Source organism: Dermacentor silvarum, chromosome 8, assembly GCF_013339745.2.
Source record: "Dermacentor silvarum isolate Dsil-2018 chromosome 8, BIME_Dsil_1.4, whole genome shotgun sequence".
NCBI classification, from domain to species: domain Eukaryota; kingdom Metazoa; phylum Arthropoda; class Arachnida; order Ixodida; family Ixodidae; genus Dermacentor; species Dermacentor silvarum.
In genome coordinates, this window is record NC_051161.1 from 418422 (window position 1) to 438315 (window position 19894).

Below are 19894 nucleotides of genomic sequence, written 5' to 3' on the forward strand. Positions count from 1 at the left end.
TCTCAAGTTGCGTCGCACTGTATGTTTATCGGTCTTCTCCGAGAGGAATTTCCCACTGTTTCGTTTTGTTAATCCAGTGCATTCATGGTTTGGTGCTAACACAAACATGAGCATATGCCTTGCCTTTTTTGATGTGCTTCTTACCATTTCCTTTCCATTCTGGTGAACTTGCCAGCATCTAGCACCAACAAGTTCATAGACCAAACCTTCATGACATTAACTGGGCAGCGCACACGGGCGAGCTTCTTAGTGCACGCTTTCTGCTACTCACCGAACTTCGCAGCCCCAATGCCGCAGCAGAAATCTTCCTCGCGGAAGTGCTTGCTACACACCCGAGTTGTAGCCAATGGCTGCTTGCCGGTTCTAAGTTTTGCAGTCCAAGCTACACGCAGCTTCTTGGACTTCGGGTACGTGTGAAGGCTGACACCGGGCTCCATTGCGTGCTCGTCTGGCACTGCGGTACCGAGCAATAGCCTACCATGTGGGATGCCTTCAAAGGCAGCCACTACCTATTACAGTGCTTTCAAGTGCTGTCAAGCGGGCACTCGAAGCGGGAAAAGATCCCCCCTTAATCAAAAACGTAGCGAAGGTGGTACTAAACTTTAGTTTTCAGCTCGCTTTGGAGCTTCCGAAGCAGAGGAGGCAGCCACTGTGACCACGTGATCCCTCATATCACATCATGGCGACGGTGGTGCCTGATTTTCCAGTGGTGGAGCTCGCCCCCAATAGCACAAGAAAAGAGAACAAGGAGCATTGGATTAAGCAGATCATGTAGCAGCACAAATAATAAACAAGGACAAGTACTTGTGTCATCCCATCTTTGCGCTGCTGCATGACGAGCCTAAACATAGCAATTCAATGTTATTTTTAGCTAATGTGTGAGCCAAGCGCATAATCAGCACACATCAATCTTGGCACACATGCAAAATAGATACATACAATTCGTCAGGTTTATCATTCACTGGCTCCACGTCTTCATCTTGATCAGGCAATTCAAGGCCCCCATGTTCCTGCAAGGCACAACCACAGTATGGTGCAGTAAACCCCTACTGTAATGAATGCACTTTACATGGATTACAGTTTATTCAAAATTCTGCTGACCAGTATGCATGTGTTTTATACCAGAGTTAAAAAATTCCAGCAGAAACCACATCTAGATGACAGTTGACAGTATTGGGATTAGCATTGAAGCAGTGAAACGACACACCGTATTGCCACATCCAAAACCCGTCATGTACGAGGCTTCTAAGTGCAACCAAGCTTCTCTCGCAGGCTATTCCCTCTGAACATGCTGAGCCATTTAGTGGCACCACCACAAAGTATACGCATGGCACGTGTCTCAATATATATGATGTTGGTATTAAAGAACTAAATTAAAGATTATTTTTGTCATTTGCACATGCCCAGTGGCACATACCAAGTGACCCTTGGTACCCTTGGTAGTTTATTGGTGCAAGGGCCAAATAGGGACAAAGAGCACCACGAAAAATAGTGATGAGTTGTCAATGGAAAAATAAATTATTCATGTCTGAAAAGAGGCCTAAAAATAAGTCGCAGTAAAGTGCGTAAAATAAATATGTATTAAAATAATGACAATGACTACTGATGGGTGCTATAGCAATGAAGTTCCATTACAAAGGGTTGATGCAGTAAAACGTGTCGGTGACAGTAGCACTAGTGCCTTACCAGAGCCCTTGAATGCAGGGCCGGGAGGCATGTGCTCTACAAAAATGCTACAGGAGCAGCAGCTTCGAGTGAGATGTGCTACGAATCTATGGGGCTGATCTTTTAAAAACCTTGAAGGACCACTGACAGCCAAATTTTTGTTTGTGACTTTTACATTTTAATGAAAAGGTGTGTGCCTGATAACTACATATTCAAACCATAAATGCTCCTATGTAACGTATAATTAATGCTATCATCGTTACTTGTGAACAATCCTAACGTCGCTTCAAAATGCATGCCCAAAACCATAACATAATAAACAAGCACCACACCACAGCTGTCGCAAGTGACCGAACACGACCTCGTGGCTCAAAAACCAGTGACGTTGAGGAGCTCACAGTTGCAGAATTCATCTGCTAGTAGCAAGCATGTTACACCATGTCGTCAGCAGGAAGTACAAAGCAAACGTCTTTGCACGACGCTCCTTCGTTTTACACCAAGTGTCAATAAAAGCATCTAAGAGCGCGAGCGATAAACAGTTCACAAAGGCACGCCATTCAATGACGTACAGCTCCGATGACAGCTGCTGATTACGCCAGGCCTACGTGCCGGCAGCTGCAGCCGATGGCATTTGCGATCGTGCCACAGCTCCTCAGTACAGCGTTAGTTTTGCCAACACATTTCCACAATTATGTCATGCTTTAATAACTTCACTTGGCTTTCTCAATGCAGAGGGTGCGAAGAGCAAATGTGCAAGCTGTGTGTACCGCCAGCGTGTGCTGTCCATCTGCAAGGCAAAATGCCCTCGCATCACAGCTCCCAATTAAGCTTGTGGTTTAGTACTGGGCGCTGCTTTGCTGAATAGGCACATTTTCAACATAACTTTATTCGATTAGTAACTACTTTGTGTCGGAAACAAACTATATTCAACTTTTATGCCTCCGTGAGTGGCGATAAATGCGGGCGCCTCGAGGCGGCTGCGGTGATCATTGGTGGTGATGGTCCGGCAAATAACTGGACCCGCCACTGGCGCCGCTCTGTTTCAGGTCTCATGCAGTCTGCGCAAGTTGGTTGTCTGTACGTCGTGCGATCCAAAGCCACATCTTGTCAGAGCTTGGAAATCGGTTAAGTGCGGCAGTTGGTACAAGTTCGACGCTGGATCACAACATGTGTCTCTTGCAAAAAGATTAACAGCCCTACATGGAAGCAAGAAAGGAACATGTGGGCCCCGTTGTGCTCCGTGCAAATACCGATCTATGATGTCAACAATATTCGCGGAGCCTGCAAAACTCCACCGAGAGCCCAAGCAGCCACTAAACACGTTATACTGATGATGATGTCGTGAGGTGCTACCAACTGAAATGAGCATTTCCACTTACTTTAAATCCATATTAAAATATATTCTAGGCAACGTTTGCCATTAATACTCCATCAGATGTACCTATGTATGCAGAAGAATCAAACAACATTGCCATGTGGAGGAGAATGTGTTGTCTGTATGCTGGGGAAAAGTACTTTTTTCTTTGGGCTTTTTCTTCCTGACATTCCAACAAGACATGAAAGATTGTCAGTGTCTTGCCACATTTACTGCAGATATGTAGGAGGATTATCACCAGTAAACATGTAGGAGTGTGTGCCATAAGTGTGGCTTGCTTAAAACGACATAAAATAACCTCAGTTCGCCGTATTTTTGTTATAGGCTGCCAATATCCTTATTTGGGCTTAATAACATGAAGTTTAGTAAGCGGTTTGGTGCCGCACGTATCTTGCCAATAGCTCCTCAGTTTCTTCCATAGGAACGGCTTCAAGTCTGCTGCAGGGATAGCTATGAATGAGTTTCCAGCTTTCTGTTTTATAGATGGGGCAATATTGTCGGCAAGCACATTACCCTCGATGCCTCTATGCCAAGGCACCCAGCATATTAGGGCTTGTTGTTTAGATGCATAAACACAGCAGAGGAGTGAATAAAGGATGTCAATTACAGTTTTTTTTTTATGTTCTGTAGCAACATTAAAGCGTCAACAACGCTTAAAGAGCCTGTAAATATTACTTCCTTTTAGAGTTTCAGACTGTTGACGTGTTTCATCGCCGACAGTACTGCATAGGCCTCTGCTGTAAAAATGCTTGTTTGGGGCTGGAGTACGTCGAATTCCAGGAAGGATGGACCGACTGCCGTATAAGACTAGCCAGCATGTGACTTTGATGTGTTGGTGTATAATTCAGGGCAACAGAACTTCAACTTAAGTTCTAAAAAGTACATTTGAATGTGTGCATCTGGAGCATGTTTTGTGACCTTGACAGATGATGAGTCGCATTCTACCAGCTGCCACTACCATGTAGCAGTTTCACTGGAGTCATTAGGTGATGTTCAAGTACTCAGACACCCATTTCTTCACAGAGTTTTCCCACATGCCATGAGTAGGGCTCCCTTGCTGAAGGTTGGTTACAGAAAAGCATAGCACACATGGTATCACTTGTGGTGCAACAAGAAGGATGTTCACAGTTAGAATGCACTTTCAGAAAATATTTCAAACTGGAATATGACCTCTGAAGAGGTAGTGACCACACATTTGATTCTACATAAAGACTTCGTACACGGCTTCTCCCGACAGCCCCAGTTGCGAGGTGGATGCCTAAATATTGAACAGGATCCAACATCTTTAAATCACTGGTGCAGCAGACTGATAAACTATCGCGCTGTATTCTAGTCAAGACGTGAGCCGACAAGACTCGTGTACAAGTTCGAAAGGCATTTCCTGTAACTGTCCCATGCTGCACACAATAGCATCTTAAATATATTCATTGTTATTAGGCATTTTGCCTTCAAGTATTTAATATGCGGAATGAATGTCAGTTTTAAATCAACTATGATGCCGGGAAACTTGTGTTCTGTGCTTACAGATAATGTACTGCCAGGGAGTTCAACAGCAGGGTCTGGTACTACAGTAGAACCCCGCTGTTACATTTCCAGGTGCTGCATTTTCCCGGCTGTTACGTCATTTTCGGCCGGTCCTGGCACAACTCCCATAAAACCCAATGCATTGGTAACCCCACTGTTATGTCGCAACTGTGGGACCGTTCGCGCATCATACGTTGCAAACTGCCACCCCGCGCCGGCCCGAGCGGCCATTTTGACTTTTCATGTCGCTTGGCTTCGTTGCTTGACGATGGCATTTGCCGCTCAAAGTGCCAGGGGCGACACTTATGACGTATTTTCGGTTTCCGCCAGCAAAAGTACGGCCCTTGAGATCCGTATTTGCTATCTAAAGATGGTGTCTATGACGCGTTGAGGCCCTAAAATTGGTTTTGGCTCATAGATGTTCCGTATAAAGTCCAAGGGCGATAACACCGTCGCCGCGCGCCATATGCTGTATGTGCGAGTGAAAGCGTGCGAGGGGAGCCGACAACCGCGTCTGAATCTAGCGCGTGAAAGAAAGAAAAGTAGGGGGGAAGTGCGCCTTCATGCGTTGCGCTCGAGGCACCGGCGAGGGGGGAGGGATAGCGGGCAGCGTTGTGCTCTGGCATCTACTGCGCGGCAGGCGTGCGGGCGCCGGGCCGTATCTTGAAAGCGATCTACGTTGGGGGCAGAGTCTACACAGTGTAGGTGCGTCGGCGACTCGTAGCTTTGTTGTGCAGCAGCTAGTTGTGCAGCAGCTAGTTGTGCAGCAGCTAGTTGTGCAGCAGTTGTGCAGCAGCTAGTTGTGCAGCAGATTTGTGCAAGAGGTTACATTCTACTTTTAAATTTTGAATTTTACGGACACATAGTTCTGTGGGTTTTCTCCGCACAATGCAAGAAGATACCTGAGGAAGAAAATACGCATTGGTTGAGTAGCCATTTCTTTCAAAAAGATTGTTGATAATAAGCAGACTTAATCACATTGTCCTGAGAACACTGCCATATTCTCACACCCCTCTTATCCAGTTTCACAACAAAATCGGAAAGCACTCCAGAATGCTGACCTCTGAAAAATGATGGCTTATTTCTTACTTGCTGGTGCATTTTACATGATGCCAGAGTGGTGTTCTGAACTGAACAGTCCTTACGCATTTATGAATCCTGAAACGCTTCCTAAGGCTGCCTTTTTTTTTTTTACTTTCTTAATGCCTAAAGCAATTCAAGTAGAGTAGAACCCCGCTGTTACGTTCCCGGGTGCTGCGTTTTCCCGGCTCTTATGCCGTTTTCGGCCGGTCCCGGCAAAGCTCCCATAGAACCCAATGCATTGGTAACCCCGCTGTTACGTCGCAACTGTGGGACCGTTCCCGCATCATACGCTGCGAACTGCCACCCCGCGCCAGCCGAGCGACCATTTTGACTTTCTATGTCGCTTGGCTTGGTTGCTTGACGATGGCATTGGCCGCAAAAAGTGCCAAGGCGAGACTTATGACGTGTTTTCGGCTTCCGCCAGCAAAAGTATGGCCCTTGAGATCCATATTTGCTATGCAAAGATGGTGTCTATGACGCGTTGTGCCCTAAAATTGGTTTTGGCTCATAGATGTTCCGTATAAAGTCCAAGGGCGATAACGCCGTCGCCACGCGCCGTATGCTGTATGTGCGAGTGAAAGCGTGCAAGGGGAGCCGACGACCGCGTCTAAATCTCGCGCGCGAAAGAAAGAAAAACAGGGAGGAAGCGTGCCTTCTTCCGTTGCGCTCGAGGCACCAGCGAGGTGGGAGGGATAGCGGGCAGCATCGTGCTCTGGCATCAACTACGTACTGCGCGGTGGCGCTGTATCTTGAAAGCGGTCTGCGTTGGGGGCAGAGTCTACGCAGTGTAGGTGCGTCGGCGGCTCGTAGCTTTGTGCGTGCTGCGTGTTCTCGACACTCATGCAGTTTGCGTCAAAGCGATAGACAACAGCACGAAGGTCACTTCGCTCGCTTCTGCAGCGGCGCTTAAATTTCTCACGCCAGCGTTTGATAGCGCGTGTCTGCGCTCATCGAGTGTGATGTCTTCATATTTGCCAGTGGGCGCTGACACCATGCTTGTTAATATAGTTAATAAGCGAATGTTTACAAGTTTATATGGACAATAAAACTACTATTCTTACCTTGTATAGCTGTCTACCAATTTGCTATCGCAATTGATACTTCGGCTGTTGGGCGAAACTACGACTTTTTTTCACATGTAAGAATTAAAATAATATTGTCTGCAGTTCAACACTACTCCCAGTTCTCAATTTTTCCTGTTTCCCGGCTCTTAAGTGTTTTTTTTTTTTTTACGGTCCCGTGAAAAACGTTATCAGCGGGGTTCTAACGTATCCCTATCTTATTCATGAAAAGAACCCATGTACTTTTCTGCGAGCTCAACCTAAAACCATTTTCATCAGCCCATTAAGCAACTTTATTTAAAGGGGTCCTGAATCACCCCTCAGACTAGGTGAAAAAAACGCAGTCCGCAGGTAGAATATGCTGCTGTGAAAATCTCAGCCAAATTTCGCAGTCGTGTGAGGTATGGGGAGCTTGCAAGCGGAGCGCTTAAGTCAGCTTTTTCTCAAACACTCTCTTTTCAACAGAAGGGTTCTCCCAAATCTTTTCGGGCGCTATATTTCCTTATATAGCATATTCCCATATGCGGCTGCTATTGGCCAATAGCTGACATCAATCAAGAAGGGTGTTTGGATCAGTGCGCTTCTTCCTACTGTTACTGTGTATATTTATTGACGCAGTTCAATAAGCAGGCTGAAGTAAGCGAGAATCTGCTTTTGAATTTCAATAAGAATTACGTACTTCAGATAGAAGCCGACTATCGTCTGCTCATGCTCGACCATGGTCACCCATAGGAACTAAGCTTTGGCCAGACTGCTGATTGGTGTCATAGCCGTCAGATCTCACTAATTTCGATAAGTTTTGAACACTCAACTAACCTCGAACCACGCGAAACTGAAGGTCAGACCACACACACGCTTGCCAGCATGTGCTCACTCCTGGCTGTATAGACGCCTTGGCAGACTTCACTTTATATAGAGCTATTGACAGTGCTTCAAAATGCGCAAGTTGGATGGGGGTACTAACCGTCGGTTAAGCAGATGCAGGAGAGAGCCGGCCTGCACCACATAGCACGGCCAGACTGGAGCATATGAGTGTGAGTGCCCACTCAAGCACTGTTGTGCTCAAAGCAAACGCTGCGCATACGTATTACAGTTGCATGCAACTGTGCCCTGCTATGTAGCGCAGATACCGCAATCGAGTCCACTTGCTGAGTGTGCTGCGGCTCACGGAGGACCACCGTGTTTGGCGCATCGTAGGTGCCAAAATCTTAAATAGTGGCATCTACTTGAACAGCCAAAATCAAATTTGAACTGCTCGCCATGGTGACATTCAGTAGGCGGAGCATTGTGGGCATGCGCCGCTCCTTCATAGCCTTCACGGTACAAGGCATTGAAGAAGGAATGGGTGCACGGTGAAAGGGATCACACGTTATCTTTGAGTGCCAATAACTTCGATTCTGCTGAACGCGTTGAAGTACAGTGAACACTCGATATAACGAACTTCAGGGGACCACGGTAAATCGTTCGTTATTCTGAAAGGTCATTATAATGAAAGCCCCAAAATCAACCATTTTGCCCATCAACCCATCAGTTCATAAGTTGTCACCATTTGAGCTATCCACGAAAACGTAGCTGTTGGCTCTCGGCTTGCGCAGTTGCTATTTTCCATAGATTCCGCCACCACGCAACACCGAAGCACGGTATGAGAGTGACGCATGCAAAACAGATGCTGAGAAAACTACTGACAAAGAGGAAGCTCCATGTTGCCTCCAAAGCACAATCTTTTCTTTTTGTTTGTTGTTTTTTCACATTCCTTGTCGTGGACACCGCAGCTGTCTCACTCAAGACTGACACCTGAACTATTCCAAAGCGCAAGCACGTGTAAATTCACTAATCTGCACGTCATCTACATGTACTGAGCAAAACATAGTGCGTCGGATAGCTGTGCGTAGAAAGCTTATTTTCACAATAAATATCATGATGATGATGTTTATTGGCATCCCCTTTGAAGTAGGGTGAGGACAAAAAGTCACCTAGCCTGCTTGATTTAATCAAGTTTTGACAATATTTATCGCTATCTAGCCTTATGCCTAAGTCATCTCGATCTTGTCTTTTGTATTTAAAATCTCTCATCACTATATTGTATTATTATCTACACTTTCAGTGACACCGGTTCTATCAATCTCTTCCCTGCTTTCCTTCCACCAATACTCTAATCGTCTCTTATCTTGACTGGAAACCAGTTAATCCTTACACATCAACTTTCTTTCGGAAAAGAAAATCATTCACACTTGTCTAATTAATGCAAGCTATGTCTTTGTCATCCGGTACTTTTTGACACTGATATTTTGCTTTCAGATAAAAACAAACTAACACGTAAAATAACATAAGCATCCCATATTATAAGGTGTGCTGAAAAATGCATCAGTCAACCATCAGTTGCAATCACTGACAAAGAATTTGCATTCTTGAATACTGCTTCAACCTTTGTAATGTGTTTATGTATAAATTGATTACTTTTGCACATGCTGAGTGCAGATAGATGGTGCATATATGTTCAGTTGTGAGTAAACACTCATGTGTCCACCTTCACTGTGCCCTTGTCTATTGTGCGTGCTAAAAATTTCACTATGAATACCTTGGCATTCCATTGGCTTTTTTTTTTTTTTTGCCTCATCCTGTAGCACACATTTGCTGTGATATGTTCTTGTCCTCAGGCAGGCAGCTCGGGCCTCAAATAGCAAGGCACTCCACTTTATGTTATCATACAGATTTTCCCTCCCGATTTCTTTTTTGCTGTTTTTGTAAATCTCTACGGTCTTTGTTTCAGTCTTTTGCATCCAATTTACCGTCTGCTTCTCTCACTTTCTGTTAAAGCAAAGCTTTCTTTGCCTCTTCCTTTGACTTTTCCACTGCTGCAGCTGCCACTGCTGCTGCTGTCTTGCACGCCATGCCAGGGGGTGGTTCTAAGCACGTAAATACATGGCAGGAGCGCAGCAGACAAGAAAAGCAACGAGAGAAACTCATTTGACTCTTTCCATCGTGCCACCACAATGTCTACTGGAGCTCCCCAGGTGTCGCCACAATAGCCTCTTAACAGCTGCAATTATCCGTAGCCTCCCAACGTCCCGACGTGGGAGCGGCCTGCTGCGCGCTAGCGCGTGCCCTATAGGACACTAATAAAGTTCTTCATCCATCCATCCCACAAAAGCATTGCAGAAACTGCAGCACTTGCCATTGCACTAACATGCAAGAGTCCAGAGGGGAGGTAGATAGAATGGTAGGCAGCAGGTAGGAAGAGAATGGATAGAACCAACGCAGTCACGAAATGAATGAATAACAGCCTTGCCGCTCTTTGCTCATAGCTCACATACAAGGGGGCAGAATGGGAAAGAGCAAAGGCGACATAAGGCAAGAAAAAACTACTACTAGACACTACAGTGGTTGCGAACACATTGGATACATTTAAGTTCAAGGTACGGTTAGTTTCTGATATTTCTGAAAACAATTTATGTAAGTGAAGCTTTCTGTGCTGTTTGCTTTGATTGACGATAATTAGCGGTGATGTTGACGACGAATGTTTTATTTCTTCAACGTTTAATCCAACACGAGAGTGGTGAGTTGATGTTACAATTGTTACCTTGCATGCACCACTGCTGTTTGTCTGTATAGTACACAGAACACACAAGAGTAGGTGTTTGCTAGAGGCATTGTTGTGCGCCATACTTCATAATAACCTCCAAGAGGGTTGAGCATATTCATTGCCTCACATGGCACAATGAATTGTGGCAGAAGTATTAAACTTTAATTGAATTATGGGACTGTACGTGCCAAAACCACAATTGGATTATGAGGCACGCCGTAGCGGTGGACTCCGGATTAATTTTGACGCCATGGTGTTCTTTAGCGTGTCCCTAAATCTAAGTGCACAAGCATTTTTTTTTATTTCGCCCCCGTCAAAATGCGGCTGCCACGGTCGGGATCAAACCCATGACCTCGAACAATGCCATAGCAACAAACCTACTGCTGTGAGCACAGAAGCACAGAATGTTGATTTGACGTGTGAACACTTTCATAGTGTTGCCTAGAGCCTACGGTTCTCTTTAATGCGGCTATGCTTCTGCACGCCCTACGTAAGTTGTCGCCTTGACAAATTTGCTTGATGCTTATTTTTCAGAAATAGCAGAAACATTTTGTACCATACCTTGAACTTAAATTGTAGTGTCTACAGTAGTTGCCTTTCCTTGCCTTCTCACGTCACCTTTTCCCTATCCCTATCCCTATCCCACCCTCCCTCTTCCCCTCGGGTATGGTAACTGCGGACGAAGAGTGGCAAGGCTGTTATTCACTCGTTTCACGACTGCATCAGTTCTACCCATTCTATGCCTCCTCTTCCCCCTCCTCTCTATCATTCTATCTAGCTTCCCTCTGGACTTGCACGTTAGTAGAAAGGTAAGCGCTGCAATTTCTGCAATGCTTTTGTGGGGGTCACGGATAATTACAGCTGTCAAGAGACTAATATAGCAATGCCAGGGGAGCTCCAGAGGGCATTGTGCACATTCGACGTGGTGCAAAGGTCTAAACGAGTTTCTTGTCGCCTTTCCTTTCTGCCCCGCTCCTGTGATGTATACACACACTCTGAACGACCCCCCAATGTGGTGTGCCAGACAGCAGCAGCAGAGGAAAAGTCGAAGGAAGAGGCAAAGAAAGCTTCGCTTTATTGAACACCGAGCAAATTTGTCAAGCGGACAAGTGACACAGGGCACAGACGCAAAGCTGCATTAAAGCATCACAGTGTCAAGACGACACTACGCAAGCGGACACGCCAAAAATCAACACTTTTGTGCACATCGCGGTAGCTTTGCAGCTATGGCATTGCTCGAAGTCGGGAGTGTACTTACATTTAGGAGCACGTTAAAAAACCCCAGGGGGTGAAAATTAATCCGTAGTCCGCCACTACAGGATGCCTCATAATCCAATTGTGGTTTTAGCATGTACCGCCCATTAATTCAATTAAAGTTGAACACGTCTGCCGTGGTGCGATTTGCCGTGTGAAGCAATGACAATGTTAACCTTCTCGGAGGTTACGAACAATGGTGCACAAAAGTGCCTCAAGCAAACAATTTTCGCTGTGTGTTCTATGTACTACACAGAACAACAGCAGTGGTGCACGCAAGGTAACATTTAACATCAACTCACAACTCTCGTATTGCACTAAACGCTGAAGAAATTAAACATTTGACGTCAACATTACCGCTAATTATCATCAATCAAAGCAAACAGCACAGAAAGCTTTGCTTACATCGATTCTTAAGGAGGAAATTAAGCAAGACTCAAGCAAAGCTCAGGTTACTTGCGTACAATGCTTACATAAGCTCCAAAGTGGAATATGCCTCCATTATTTGAGATTCACAAAGTAAGCAAGATATACTTAAGCTAGAGATGATACGAAGGAAAGCTGTTAGATTCATTTTTGGTAAATACAGAAGGTCTAACTCCCCTACTAAGCTTGTGCAAGAAAATGGAATTGTAAAACTGCAAATGTGTCGGAAATATGCTCGTATAGTGTCCTTGCATAATATATTGAAAAGTAAATTAGACATGCCCATACCTTCATATGTTCAACACCTGTGGGGGTCCTCCCCAACCAGTAGCGCGTATAATCGCAGCTACGTAGGGTTCGGGCGAATAAGGCAATAAGCAAGTCTACTCAACAACGTTTATTGCTGTGGGCAATAAAACACACTTGCAGAGAGAAGTCTGCTCTGTATAATAAGTAATAAAATAGGCTTGCCTCGTCGTGTGTGGTAGTCACGCAAACGAGGTCATTCACGGGTGGCAGCGGGTATATCCGTATGGGCAGGTAGGTGTAGCAAGGTCAGAGAGGCCCGGGGGTCTCTCGGTTGCACTCCTTTATACCCTTTTACCTTTTCGCGAGGGGAATGTCGTCCTCGCCCGTCGGATACCTTCCCTCTCCCGCGCGAGCACGCGCGTCGCGAGAGGCGAGCGAGAACTGGGAGAGGGCAAAGTGCATCTCTCCCGTGTCCGCACGGCTCCCGCTGCGCGCGCACGAGATGTCCGCACGCTCACGCCGAGTGCGCGACGTGCGCAAGCGACAGCAAGCGCCCGCGGGAGAAGGTGGCGGCGTGAGCTCCCCACACATCTAAATTCCCGAAAGACTCGACACACTCCTGATCATGCATTAAAACTGATATTTGCTAAAACCAATGCATGTAAACATTTTTTTTTTCTACAGGCAATTTCCAACAGGAATGCCCTTCCTAGATCCATTTTTGAAGCACTGATTTTCAAAAAGCACTGGAACGGATGTACAGTAGTTGCTTTAGTCTTCTTTGTTGATTTTTTTTTTCCACGTGTGAACTATTTGTGAACTTGTTTTGTGAACCTACATTTATACTAATCTTTGTTTTGACATTCCACTTACGGCCGCTCGATGAAACGCACGAGGTGCGGCCTGCTACGTCACCCTAAGCCAGTGTGAGGCGCCTAGTTCTCCGCGCCACCGCAGCAGCGCCACTGCTCCTGGACCGGCGCACACGAGTGGGAGCGTTATTTTGGCGGCATCAGCATCCTTCGAGTGTACATTTTATTGACACGAGAGTTGTTCTTTCTGTCTCCGAAATATAAAATCAAATCCCAATGCTGCCTGCAAGGATATCAATATACCCAGGAGTCGGTATTGGGCCGCTAATAGGCTCACATAGGCCCGAACTGCGCACCTTTGCCGCTGGTGCCAAGCCTTATGACCATCGTTCAAGAGAACTGGTCAGTTCTTTATCGAGCGGCAGTACTGCCGATGCAGCGGCCGCTTTTGTTGAGTGTGCTGATTTACTTGCTTCGCTTAAAGTGCTTGTTTCCTGATTTAAAAAAAACATCAAATAAAATTTCTTACAAATGTGTGCATCATGACATGGGTAGTAGTAGTAAGCGGCTTTTAAGTAAGAAAGAGAAAATAAAAGTGCAGCACTGTAACTGTCTCTCGCTAGGAGGTCACCTCAACAGTACTGCATGGGGGGGAGGGGGGGGTAATGGGAGTAAAAGAGAGGAGAGAAAAGGGTAGAACGGTAAGACCGTAAAGAGGGGAAGAAGTAGAAGCAAAACGGGGCTTATAACCACGTGTAGAGATTATTTGCTTATAGAGAGGTGCCTCAGTCCAGTCTCGGTTTTTCTCCTTTCGACCTACTGTATGGTCGATACATTAGAGGACCAATGGCCATACTAAAGGAATTATGGACACGAGCAACTCTTGATGAAGAAACCAAGACCACATAGGGTTATGTTATGGAGCTTAGCGAACGTTTACAGGAAACGTGCACAATTGCTCATGAGGAGCTGCAGAAAGCCAAGCTGGCACAAAAGAAGTATTGAACCCATTGAAAAACAAGGGCACATCCCATTTGTTGGGCGTTTGCGAACTTCATAGCGAGTCGTTGTGCTATGAGTGGACCTGTTTCTCCTTTGATCAGCGTTTGCAAAGCCGCACGGGAGTCGGTGAGTATCGCAACAGCTGGAAGGAGGTGCTCAAGTACAAGGTTGGCAACCAGGTCGAGCGCTGCGAGTTCGGCCAGAGTTGAAGAACAACTGCCGGGGAGGCGGCCCAGTTTTGAGGTTGTCAGCTCTGGGATGGTGCAGGCTGCTGCTGCGGAACCGTTCTTGAGGACCGAGCCGTCGGTAAACACTTGCATGCTGCCGGAAAGTCTTTCTTCAAAAGTGGCGGTGACTTCCTGCAGAATGGTGCAAGCGGGGGTGTTTCGTTTGCTCCTAACCCCCGGAATGGTGGTATGAATGACGGGCGGGCGTTGACGGTGGGGAGTGGGGGGAAGCCAGCCACAGTCGGGGGCGGGTACGAGGGAGTGAAATTCAGCTGCGTGCCTTCCCATACCAGAGAGAGGGAGAGAGTGCAGCTGCAAAACAAGGTCTTGTCCTTGGTGGTTGCGTTGGAGACGCTCTACGTGGTGGAGTAGGGATGGTCGATTAAATATTTTAATCGATTAACGATTAATCGTTCGTCGGTTTAGCCTATAATCGATTAATCGCTTTTGATGCGGGGTTTTTCGTCGATTAATCGATTAATCGACTTCTTTTTCGGGCGCATTAAAAAGGCTGAAACACAGTTATCTACTCACGTAAGTACCTATTATAACGTTTGAAAATGGAACCAGGATAAGAAATACAAGGATGTAACCTTTGATAAAGAATAATGTTTAATTTCTTAAAGGCCAGCTATAATTGCCACTAGTGACTAGTGAAGGAATAAACAATATACAGGGTGTTCATATTTAGGTTTCACGGAATTTTTCAAAATTGCCTGTGTCAGGTAGCATAATTCTTATCGTTGAGCTGGGTTATTCGAAGAGGCGGACATTAGTAGCGCGAAAAATCGATAGACATACTTGACTAATTAACTATAAATTGACTAATGAACTTCTTAGTTACTTACTTTACGACAGATATTGCAATTTATGAATTGTAGCCAGTGAGGTTGCAAGACGCATCCACTTGAAATGGATTTCCAGGATGACACCAGTTTTGATATATTATTTCTCAAAGTGTGGGACGAAATACATGGGCGTTCCAGTTACTTTTGTTCTTCAATGCACTTTGGTAAAAAAAGTAATTGGAACAACAGCGTTTGTTTACGGCGAGTTAGATCGTGCATATCTCCAAACTGGTGTCATTCTGGAAATTCATTCCAAGTGGATACGCCTGACAAGTAGATACGCCTGTTTTCTAATGTGTTCCTCAAGGCTCAGTCCTGGGTCCACTTCTCTTTTACAGCAAAAGCTGTATATGGCTAGGCGAAACGAAAAACCATTCGTCTCATGTTTCGGTAAACGTCTCCATTGGCTGCGCCGTCAGTTACTTCGTTCTCTACGTCGCACTCAAGCACGCACGCCATTGGCAGCGCCGTTAGTGACATCGTTAACGAACGCGTTCCCGCCATTGCCACGTTGACGCTGCTCTGCCCGCAACGCCTCCTCCTCGGCTCGCTGTTGTCGCATGCGTTCGATATCTCGAGTTAGCTCGGCGTCGTGGTTAGCAACATCCGCCCACCTTCGGCGCTTGCGTTCCACTAGAAACACAATCATGTAACCAATAATTGAGAAACGCTTCACAGCTTCGGGATTAACCCACTTCTAAACACCGGGGCCGCACGCTTCAGCTTCGCTGGTTAACCATCTGTACAGAGTGCTCGGGCGGTGTTTTTTTTAAATCTATATTAACGATCTTCCGAACTGCGTTCTTTGTTCTTCCATAAAGCTATTCGCAGATCACTGTGTTCTCTACCGTAAAATTACTAATCCTTCCGATTCCCAAGAACTGCATAGACGACCTTAACCGCGTAACTGAGTGGTGTTCTAATTGGTGCATGCAACTAAATTCAAACAAATGCAAGGCCATGCGAATATGTCGTAACACTCTCATGCACACGTACTTTATTAATGGTGCACCTGTGACGTCAGTTACTTCTTACAAGTATCTCGGCCTTCATATATCAAATAACCTTTCTTAGCATTCGCATATTGAGTATGTTGCTAATAACGCTAACCGTATGGTTTGTTACTTGCGCCGTAATTTTAGCTCTGCCCCTTCGTCCCTGAAGCTAACTCTCTACAAAACTTCAGTTCGCTCCAAATTGGAGTATGCTTCAGCCATTTGGGATCCGACTCAGTCTTCATTAGTTTCTACTCTTGAAATTATTCAAAATCGCGGTGGACGCTTTATCTTACCTTACCTTATCTTTCGTCACGCCGCAAATGTTCCCGTCTTTCCCTTTTTCACAATTTTTTTTCATTTTAACCCCCTTTTAAAAGAAACCCTTCTTGCCCTTCCCTTTTCCTTGCCCTTCCCTTCCCTTATATTTCGTCCCGCGCTGACCGCAGCCTCGAAGTCGGGGGGCCATTGTGCCGCACAAGCCGATACAGTGACTCATTCATCCCTGGACAAGCACGGACTGGAATCGCCTTTCCGCATCAGTCGCACTCATCACCGACTCTACCAACTTCAAGAGCGCTGTTCGAATGCCTTTGTTATTATTTTTTGTTTGTATTTTTGCTGCATTATTTTTTGTTTTTGAATCCACTCCTTTCTGTAACGCCTTCGGGCCTGGAAAGTACGTCAAATAAGTAAATAGATAAGTTCACCGGCTGCAATTGGCAAATTGCAAGATGTGTCGTAAGTTAACTATGAAGTTAATTTAGTAATGTTTGGTAATTAGTTGAATATGTGGTTCGATTTCTCGTACTAATGTCCGTCTCATCAATGATAAGAATTATGCTACCTGCCACAGGCGCTCTCAAAAGATTCCGTAAAACTTAAAAATGAACACCCTGTATGTTAAAAAGGACACTTACTGAGGAGGGTGGGGAAGAAGAAATTAGAAGAGAACATCGCAGCGACATCAAGAAGCAACTGCCCTACACGTGATCGCCACATCAAAGCGCGCGGTAGGTTTAATGCTGCCTCGCTGCAAAAGGTGCAGGGCAGCAGCTGAACGGGTGCGCGCTGATCTGAAATTATCCGCCAATTCGTTGCCTCTCAGAGTCACGTGTTGACCCTATACTGCGAGGTAAAAAGCGAAGGAAATGGCTTGTCGGTAAGTTCGCTTGCCAAGACTTTCTGCCTCACGTAATGCTCTTTCCGTAGTTTATTTCTTCCTCCATGGGGGCGGGCTCTCTTCGGCCTCAGGCAGCCTGTGTGACGTGTGCGTAAAGCGCGGAAACGCTTGGCAAGCTCGGCAGGACTCGGGAAAACAGTCGACATTCGCTCTTCGCAGCCGCGCTGTCGTTGCTCGTGCTCCACATTCTATAGTACGATTTGAAAATTTTCACGCCACTTTAGTCACTGTCTGGAAAACGATTAATCGAACTGGTTTAATCGATTAAACCGATTAAATTAAAGGTAGACATCGATGACGATTAATCGTTTTGCGGCATACTTTTAGTCGATTAATCGATTAACCGTTCATCGATATTACCATCCCTATGGTGGAGAGCGTGCCATTCTGCTCTGACGGAAAGGGGGAAGTCTTTGGCTTCCCGAGGGTGGGGCCTATTGGCGAGTTGTGCGGGAGGCCGTACAATTGACGGATAGCTTGTCTATGTTGAGTGTCTAGAGTCTCCCATTGGGACGGTCTCAGGGATGCCAAAGGAAGACCATGGAGACGTCTTGATGTGGCAACAGCATTGTATACCCTGAGGGCCAGTTGCGGTGAACACCCGCGGCCTCGAGCGAGAAGGGAGCGCGCGGCATTTGCGACTTTAGTTGAGCCCTTGCGGAGAGCAGCTATGGATGGTTTTCAGCTGAGTCTGTGATCAAGTAGGTCACCCAGGTAGCAAACTCTGGCCGACCACGGGAAGAGCACACCGCGTAGACTGAGGCGGGGAATGTGGTAGCGCCCGTGCAATTGGGGGTGTACGACTAGGGCCTCGGTTTTGCTGGGCGAATGGTTGAGGCCTATGCCGGTGAGGTAGGAGTCGACAGCGTTGATGGCACCCTGAACGCTTTGATGAACCTGCTTGCCACTTGAAGTGGGTCCAACCGCGAGGAGAGCCAAATCATCGGCGTAAATAGCAAGGCGGACATCAAAAGGGAGGGTGCAAGGGATAAAGTCGGAGAGGCGTGCCAGAGCGAGGTTAAAAAGAAAAGGGCTAAGCACGCTGCCCTGAGGGACGCCAATGGAGATGGAGTGAGGTGAGCTTGTAGAGCCCCCGATGTGAACGCGAAAAGAGCGGCTGCCGAGAAAAGCGGACACGTAGGTGAAGAGGCGGTCACACACACAGATGCCGCGGAGTGCGTCCATAATGGCGTGATGCGGGAGAGTGTCAAACGCGCTTTGGACATCAAGAAGCACAAGGTATCCCACATACTCGCGTTGTTTGGCGTCTTCTAGTGTTGCGATGACGTCGGCAAGGCAGTCAGCGGTCGCTCGATGTCGTCAGAAGCCGCTCATTCCGCGCGGAAGAAAATCCATTGCGGTGGCGATCCACTCGAGCCGTCGAAGCGCCACTGCTTCGAGGACTTTCCCAGCGGCGGATGTGAGGGAAATCGGCCGGTAGGATGAGAGTTGGGAGGCCGGTTTGCCCTTTTTCAGGAGGGGCACGACGATGGCTTCCTTCCACGAGGCTGGTATGACGCCGGAGCACCAAATCGCGTTGTAGGCGTCGAGGAGGTGAGGGAGCTGCGAGCGGTCGAGGTTGCGAATCATCTGGTAAGTGATGCCATCGCTTCCCGGCGCAGACCGGCGTTTGCGGCTTTGCAGTACGTATGAATGCTCGTCCATGGAGAAATTTTCGTAACACAAGGCATGAATTTCGTCTCTAATGCCTAGTGTAGGGAAGAAATGGAAAAGTGCAAAAAGTTCGCACCTGTTGTGCTCAGGCAGGGCCAATGAAGCGGCATGGGTAGAGGCGGGTGCATGAGGCAAAACGCTGAAGTTATCGGCGATGAGCTCAGCGACTTGGGCGGCACTACGGCAATTGACAGGGCCGGGCAGCGTGGTACTCTTGGTCGAAGCAAACATGGGTTTGGCTAACTATTTTCTGCTAGATTTCTTTAGTTTCACCTTTCTAGAAAAATGGGGTAGATAGCAGTTTATAACGGATCATACATTCAGTCACATTGCCGATGTGTAGCATATTTATGTAAAGACGATGCAGAAAAAAAGAGTTGTTTAGCTTCAATAGAACAATAGCAATGGTGAAAAGTGAAAAAGAAAAAAAAAAAAAAGGTTGAGGGAGGCTGTGCCAATTATTTTCTTAATTTACACGATGTGAAGTGACAGAAAAGCACCTCATTCAATAGCTTCAAAATCGTACTACCTTCCGTGCGGAGTTTTAACTGTTGCAGAGTTACATTCAGGTCCCTGGTCCAGTTCGCCAGTAGCAGCTGTAACAATTTGCTTAGAAACACCTTACACAGTTCCTCAGTGTGGCCATCGGTGAAGTAATGAACACACCAATTAAAAACCTGTCACTAGGCTCCCAAATTCTTTCTTTGCCACTTGTTCCCTGTTGCGAAATGTTTTTCAGCCATGCTTTACGGCGTTCTACGTCGCACGGAAACTCATGGTACCAGATTAATGGATATTTTCTTGCGTTAGTAGCACACAGCGGCACGCAACAGTTGCGCGGCATAGCACCACATGCAACACGACAAGGACCTCGACACATTTATGATACCACGTGTGCGGACAAAAAGCGTGCAAGCGAGACACGAAATCTCT

General features: G+C 46.4%; 1 protein-coding gene across 8 annotated transcripts in view; it reads right to left on the bottom strand.

Annotated features, from left to right (window-relative positions):
- LOC119460512 (zinc finger protein 277-like) overlaps positions 1-19894 on the bottom strand; it is a 104743-nt gene that overhangs the window by 45136 nt on the left and 39713 nt on the right. For all 8 annotated transcript variants that reach the window (XM_049672301.1, XM_049672300.1, XM_049672304.1 and 5 more), the window contains one exon: positions 940-1010. In XM_049672301.1, the coding sequence (XP_049528258.1) occupies positions 940-1010 (71 nt within the window). The remainder of the gene's footprint in view (positions 1-939; positions 1011-19894) is intronic.